Source organism: Hypanus sabinus, chromosome 2, assembly GCF_030144855.1.
Source record: "Hypanus sabinus isolate sHypSab1 chromosome 2, sHypSab1.hap1, whole genome shotgun sequence".
Taxonomy (NCBI): domain Eukaryota; kingdom Metazoa; phylum Chordata; class Chondrichthyes; order Myliobatiformes; family Dasyatidae; genus Hypanus; species Hypanus sabinus.
In genome coordinates, this window is record NC_082707.1 from 177,681,192 (window position 1) to 177,689,301 (window position 8,110).

At 43.0% G+C, this 8,110-nt stretch overlaps 1 protein-coding gene across 1 annotated transcript in view; it reads right to left on the bottom strand.

Moving 5' to 3' along the window:
- wdr89 (WD repeat domain 89) overlaps nt 1-7,300 on the bottom strand; it is a 60,725-nt gene extending 53,425 nt beyond the window's left edge. The window contains exon 1 of the mRNA XM_059960105.1: nt 7,163-7,300. Coding sequence (XP_059816088.1) covers nt 7,163-7,169 — 7 coding nt within the window. The 5' untranslated portion in view covers nt 7,170-7,300. The remainder of the gene's footprint in view (nt 1-7,162) is intronic.
- Nucleotides 7,301-8,110: the final 810 nt, after the last annotated feature.

Genomic DNA, 8,110 nt, shown 5'->3' on the forward strand with positions numbered 1-8,110 from the left:
GCCCTTCAACCCATAATGTTCTGCTGACCTTTATAGGCTATTCCAAGATCATTCCAATGATTCCTTCCCACATAACCCTTCAACTATTCTATCATCCATGTATCCCTCACCCAAAGTGTTTCTGAAATGCTCCTAATGTATCTGCCTCTACCACCACCCTGGTAGTGTTCCACACACTAACACTCTGTTTAAAGCTCCCTCTGACACCCACCTCATACCTTTCTCCAATCACCTTAAAATTATGCCCTCACATATTAACTACTGCCACTCTGGAAAAAAAAAGGTGCTGACTGTGCACTCAATTTATGCCTCTTATCACCTGATACACCTCTCTATCAAGTCACCTCTCATCCTGTTTCGCTCCAAAGAGAAAAGCCCTAACTTGCTCAACCTTTCCTCATAAGACATGCTCTCTAATCCAGGCAGCATCCTGTTAAATTTGCCCTGCACGTTTCCTAAAGCTTCCACATCTTTCCTGTGATGAGGGGACCAGAACTGATCATAATACACCAAGCGTGGTCTAACCAGAGCTTTATAGAGCTGCAGTGTTATCTTGTGGTTCTTGAGGTTAATTCCCTGACTAATAAAAGGCCAATACACCATGTCTTCTTAATCACCCCATCAACCTACACAGCAACCTTGAAGGATCTATGGATGTGAACACTAAGATCCCACTGTTTCCCCAACACTTCTAAGAATCCTGCCATTAACCTTGTACTCTGCCGACAAGTTCAACTTTCCAAAGTGAATCACTTCACACTTCTCCAGATTGAGCTCCATCTGCCACTTCTCAGCCCAGCTTTGCATTCTATCAATGTCCCACTAACCTACAAAAACCTTCTGCACTATCCACACCACCACCAATTTTTGATCATCTGCAAACTTAATAACTTACCCTTCTACTTCCTCATCTAAGTTATTATGAAAAAAATCACACAGAGCAGGTGTCCCAGAACAGAAAACACTACAGCCCACCGAGCTCCAAACAGAATACACTCCATCTACTACTACCCTCTGCCTTCTGTGGACAAGCCAATTCTGAGTACATACAGCCAAGATTCCCTGGATCCAATGTTCCTGACTTTCTGAATGAGTTTACCATGGAGAATCTTGTTGAAAACCTTAGTAACCTTAGCTGTGAAGATCCCTGCTGCACCTGATGCCCTGTGATCTGTCTCAGAGGCCAATGTTATGCTGTCTTTAAAGAGAGTGAACCCTCGATGGAGTACCTGGTAAGGTTCTGAAAACCTGTGCCAACCAACTGGCAGGAGTATTCAGACAGACAGACATCTGTCCTATTCAAGGACATTTTCAACTTCTCACTACTACGAGTGGAAGTTCCCACTTACTTCAAAAAGGCAACCAGTGCCTAAAAAGTATAATGTGAGTTGCCTTAATGACTATTGCCCAGTAGCACCCACATCGACAATGATGAAATGCTTTGAAAGGCTGGTCATAACTAGACTAAACTCCTGCCTCAGCAAGGCCTGGACCCATTGCAATTTGCCTATCACCACAATAGGTCAACAGCAGATGCAATCTCAATGGTTCTTCACATGGCTTTAGATCACCTGGACAACGTAAACACCTATGCCAGGGTGCTGTTCATCAACTATAGCTCAGCATTTAATACTATCATTCCCACAATCTTGATTGAGAAGTTGCAGAACCAGGGCCTCAGTACCTCCCCCTGCAATTGGATCCTCGACTTCCTAACTGGAAAGACCACAATCTGTGTGGACTAGTGATAACATCTCCTTGCTGACGATCAACGCTGGTGCACCTCAGGGGTGTGTGCTTAGCCCACTGCTCTACTCTCTATATACACATGACTGTGTGGCTAGGCATAGCTCAAATACCATATATCAATTTGCTGATAATACCATTGTTGGTAGAATCTCAGATGGATTCACAGTGTACAGGAGTGAGATATGCCAACCAGTGGAGTGGTGCTGCAGCAACAACCTGGCACTCAACGTCAGTAAGATGAAAGAGCCGATTGTGGACTTCAAGAAGGGTAAGATGAAGGAACACATACCAATCCTCATAGAGGGATCAGAAATGGAGAGAGTGAGCAGTTTCAAGTTCCTGGGTGTCAAGATCTTACCTGATCCCAACATTTTGATGTAGTTGTAAAGAAAGCAAGACAGCAACTATACTTCATTAGGAATCTGAAGAGATTTAGTATGTCAACAAATACATTCAAAAACTTCTATAGATAGACAGTGGGAAAGCATTCTGACAGGCTGCATCACTGTCTGGTATGGAGGGGGGGTGGTCAGGTTGCTACACAGGACAGAAAGAAGCTGCAGAGTTGTAAAATTTAGATGGCTCCATTTTGGGTAATAGTTACAATGTACCTAGGACATATTCAATGAGTATATTATTATACATTTTTCTTTTATATAATGTATTGCATTGAACCGCTGCTAAGTTAACAAATTTCACGACACATGCCAGTAATAAACCGGACTTTAATTCCGATAAAATCCATATACACTTCACCCACTACTCTACCTTCAATTTGTTGTCATTTCCTCAAATAATTCAATCAGGCTTCAGAGAGTCTCACTGACTATCCCTAGTCAGATTATGGGTCTCCAAGTGTTACCTCCAAGAATCCTCTCCAATACTTTGCCTGCCACTGATGTAAGACTCATCAATATACAATTCCCAGATTATCCCTATTAACTTTCTTGAACAAGTGGATAACATTTTCCACCTCTAATCTTCTAGTACTACTCCTGCAGCCAGGGAGAAAGCAAAGATTATCACCAAAGGCACAACAATCTCTTACCTTGCTTCATGTAGTAACCTGGGATATATTTTTTCATCTTAAAGAACCAATGTACTTTATTTCTCAATACCATCATTTTAATAGTTAATGTATGATGTATTTGCTATAATAAATTGCAAGACTGCCTTACTAAAATAATAGTAAAATAGCGAGATAAATCAGGAGCATTTTTAAAATAGGTTTTAAGACTTGTATATAGACAGGCTTGACACCAGACAGTGAAAACAGAAACTCTATTTTCGATTGTGTCAAGAGAAAAGTTAACCAGAAAATCAGAGGTTTAGATTCAAAGATGTCTTCAAATTCTTCTTGGAATATAAAACCACAAAAATGCAACATTCTCATCAATTCCTGGAAATCTCTGCCCCATGTCAAAATGGTGGTGGAGCATTTGGATTTGCATTGAAAGCTTTAGTACAACACAAAATTCCCTTGCCAGGAAAACCTGGAATTTAACATCTAATCTGTATCTACTCTACAGCCATAAAGCAGAATAGTTCTAATCATGAATCAGCATACTTATCGCCCTTAGGTTAGGATCTTACCAACACATGCAATTGCTCTTAGTCTGGTTTCCATAAGTCTCTTAAAAAAAAACATATACATGTGAATGATGATGATTACATACACAGGATTGAGCACAAACAGCTTGTCAACACTTGTCTAGCCTCAAAAATGATTACAACGATTGCCTCATCACCACGTAAATTCAATCAGTCCAGCCAAGGAGTTGAAAACTTGACCCAAATGCAACAGATTCCTTGAACTCAATTTAATTTGGTTATACACTGAGTAAAGAACAAACAAAATTCTTGGTGTTACAAATGACAAAGATAAGGTGTTAGTCAGACTGCAATTGAAATGTTGTGAACAATTTACCTAAAGAAAGACATGCTGGCCCTGGAGAGGGTCCAAGAGATTCGCAAGAATGATCCTGTGATTGAGGGCATAACATATGAGGATTATTTGAAGGCTCTGGGCTTTTACTCAATTGAGATAAGGATGAAGAAGGATCTCATCAAAATCTACCAAGTAATGGAAGGCCTAGGTTGAGTGGACATGAAGGGGATGTTTCCATTAGCAGGTGGGTAGAATCTGAGGGCACACAGCTTTAGACCATTTTCTGAACAGGGAGCAAATTCAGGGAGTCCTAGTGCAGGATTTCCAAAAAATTAACTTGCAGGTTGAATTGGTGGTAAGTAAATGCAATGTTGGCATTCATTTCAAGTGGACTAGAATATAAAAGCTAGGATGTAATGCTGAGGATTTATAAGGCACTGATCAGACCACAATGAGCAGTTTTGGACCCCTTATCTAAGAAAGGACAGAAGAGATTCAAGAATGATGCCAGGAATTAAATGGTTAATGTGTGAGGGGCATTTGAAGGCTCTGGGCCTGTGCTTGCTGGAGATAAGAAAAATTGGGGGAGGGTGGGGAAAAAAAAAAATCACATTGAAACCTATCGAATATTGAAAGGTCTAGAGTGGATGTTGAGAGGAGGTTCCTAACAGTGGGGGAATCTCAGACAAGAGGGCACAGCCTCAGTAGAGAAGGATGGCCTGTTAGAACAGAGATGAAGAGGAAGTTCTTTAGCAAGTGAGGTAAATTCATAGAATTCTGTGCAACAGACGGTTGTGGATGCCAAGTCATTGGGGATACTTAATGTGGAGAGTGATCGATTCTTGATCAATAAAGACGTCAAAGGTTGCAGGGAGAAGGTAGGAGAATGGCATTGAGTGAGATAATAAATCAGCCATGATCAAACTTTGGAGTAGATTCAATGGGCTGAAAGGCCTAACTCTGCTCCTGCGCTTTATGTTCAGCCTCAAAATAAAGGGATGTCCTTTGAGAACTGAAATGAGAATTTCCTCTTCCAGAAAGTATAATCTGTGGAATTTTTGCCAGAGAGGGCTACAGAAGCCAAATTATTGTGTACTTAAGCCAGAGATTCTTGACCAGTAAAGGGATTAAGAGTTATGAAAAGGAATGATTGGAGCTGAACAAAAATTAACCATGATTGAATGGTGAACAAATTTAGAAGGGTGAATGAACTAATTCTGTCCTTATGTCTTATGGTCTAATTATTGGCCTTAAAGATTTACTGCATATTTTAAATCAACAATTAATACACTTTTTAAATGTATTAAATGACAAAATGTAGCAATATAGAGCTAATTGTAACTTGTGAATAATTTACAGATCACAAACCAGTATCTTCTCACCACCTCAGTGTCCATTTCTCACAGCCTCGGTAATGCAGCCGATGTTATCAAAACCCTTGACCACTCCAGACGTTCTCTTTTCTCACTCACCTCCCACTGTGCAGAAGATACAAAAGCCTCAAGCCACCTACCACCAAGCTGAAGAACAGCTTCTATCCCGCTGTTAGAAAACGATTAAATGATCCCTTAACAAGATGGTTGCTTGACCTCACTGTCTACCTCAATATGGTCTTGCACATCATGTCTACACTGCACTTCCTCTGTAACACTTTATCTGCATTCTGTTTTCCCTTGTACCAACTCACTGTGTTGTGGTGAAATGACCTGGCTTGCAAAACAAAGTTTTTCATTGTGTTTCTGTTTATGAGACAATGATAAATAAACTTACCAATTTCATTGAGGACAAAAAAATTCATTGTTAGTCCTAAATTAATTTGGTAACCCAATTTACTTTCCACTTCTCCAATAAAACACTGAATTAATTTCTAGATTTCCTTTAATTTCTATTTAATCCAAGTTGTTAAATTACACTAGGACTCTGGTGCGATGTGGGACTTTGGTCAGACTGGACTAAGATCTTCCATACAATCGAATGTTAATGTTATTAACATTCCAACATTCCTTAGGATGTTACACAGCAGAATAATAACTATCCCAGTGAATCCAGAAAATTAAAAGGGAAAGTGGGTAACCAAAGGCCCAGAGAGTTTAATGGAAGCATGGAAAGTTGGACTTGGGAATATGGCAAATATCATTTGGTGAGCTGCAGAGGTACTGTATAGAGAAGTATGTTGACAAATCATGCATGCTTTCCTCAGCTGAGGAACAGTACTTCCAGGCACCAAGATATGACATCATCGACCAGATCATTTTGTTAAGACTGAGATCTTGACCCAAATTGCTTTTTTATCCATCCCCTCCATAGATGCTGCCAGACCTGCCAAGTTCCTCAGCATTTTCTGCATTGCTCCAAATTTCCAGCATTTGCTGTCTCTTTCCTGAGACGCCAGGAACGAATCCGGTGAATTTTTCAGCACAATCCCTCAATTACAAGTATATACTTCCTTGGTTAGGGAGATCCCATTTGTAAACACCTCATCACACCTGTCATCTTGCCACAGAGGTCAAAATGTCATTTCCTTTCTAATACTTGTATCACACAGATTCGTTTTCAAGGGAGACAAAGTCTCTCTGAAAGCCAACAACATTCAAATGTTCACCATTTTTAATCAGAGTTTAATCAAAATGGATAATCTCATTTTTCCAAATTGGATTTTCCCTGTGCTTACTTAATGGCTATATTTCCATAAAGCTTCATTCTCTGAAAAACTCACAGCGCTATCTAATTTTACATCGGCCAAATGAAGGACTTAGGTCCAAAACATGATCTGTTTTATTCCCCTCCATAGATGTTACCCAACTTGGGAGAGTTCCTCCAACATTTTGTATGGGTATCCAGCACTTCAAGCTACTTAAAGTGCCAATAACTGGAAACCGCTTTCTACAGATTACAGACCAATTATAAATATTATTGCTCAAGTTAAATAACACAAGACTTGTTTGCTCTTCTTTTGAAATGTTTAATGCTTAATGATAGTGCTTTATTATTTTGAGAGATTGACTGGTAGAATAAAAGGAGATCGATTTCAGCAGTCAAGTGACAGGTAACACAAACTGGGTTAGATGGTTCCAGTTTCCAGCATAACTCGGCCCTGAAGGTCAACATGGATGTTTGAAACTGGATTTATTTTTTTCGAGTGTCAAACGGTAGTTTTGAAGCATGAAACAAAATCGTCATTCATTTAAATTGAATGAAGGAAGGTACAGGAGTTTGCAGATCTACATCTAAAAATACCCTCAGCCAAACATGCACATTTTAACACACTATTGCCCACGCCTTCATTGAACCTACGGTGTTAAGTGACCAAATTATAAAGAGAAATATAACCGGCAATCTTGGCAGAGGCTACACTGAAAGGAACGGCTTCCAACTTTGCCGGCAGTATTGGTACCAATGGAGCCTGGCGTGAAAGCTCAACCTTGCCCATAACATTCCAGCAATATTCACCCACATGAAAGAACCGACGTAAAAAGTCAATACCAAAAACACTGAATGAATTACCAATTAAGTAAATAGGATTACCTCCCATCTGCCACAGGTCAGGAAGAAAAGCGAGAAGGGGATGGCCGTGCCTGACATGGCGTGAGTGGAGGGCATTCCGTACTCAGAGTCGTAGAAGACCTCCACCTTGACCACAGGAGGAGAGGAGGGTCGCGGCCAGCGGATGATATCCTTGGTGCACTGGCCCAGGTACATGACCCACACCCAGATGACGATCAAGCGGCGGCCGACGTACGGGTCGATATTCCAGAGCCAGAAGGGGAAGAAGGTGATGTAGAAGAGCTCGTTGCCCAGCTCGGTGCCCAGACTGAAGAGGTAGTACAGCAGCCGGTTGCGGATGATGAACTCGGCGCCCGCAGCCTCCTCGTTCAGCGAGTTCCTGCGCCTCGGCTTCTTCTTGGGGTCGGCAGTTCGAGACCGCCGCTCGGCTTCTCTAGGGATGGCGGCGGGGTCGCCGCAGTGGCCGGTGTCAGCGCCGACGGCCGGCTCGCAGGCCACGCCGTTCCAGTCCGAGGCGCCGCCGGGGTTTCGGTGGTGCCTGGCCCCGGCCCCGGCCTCGCCAGCGCCCGCGGTCCCGGCCTCATGGCGGCAGCTGCCGTTGGCGAGGGGCTGGACAGAGCGCACGGCGGCCACCCCGCACAGCTGCTGAAATCTGGCCACTCGGTGCGGGTCGTGCAAGTAGTGGACCAGCTGGCGCCAGCCGCCCGCCCGCACGCCCATCGCCAGTGAGTGGGGAGGGGTTCGTGTCCCGGCGGCGAAGGTGCTGCTCTGAGGGGCGGGGAAATCAGTTCCGGAGGAACGGCTAGTTCAGCAGACCGTCCCGGGGAGGAGGTTGCCCACAGCCTGTCCCTGAGACGGGCGCCTGCCGCCTTGTCCTCGGTTATAACTGTCACCCACCCGTGTCGCAGCGGCGCCGCTCCGCCCACCTCCCGATTGTTCACGCCCCTGCTGTCTGCAACCTTCCTCCAT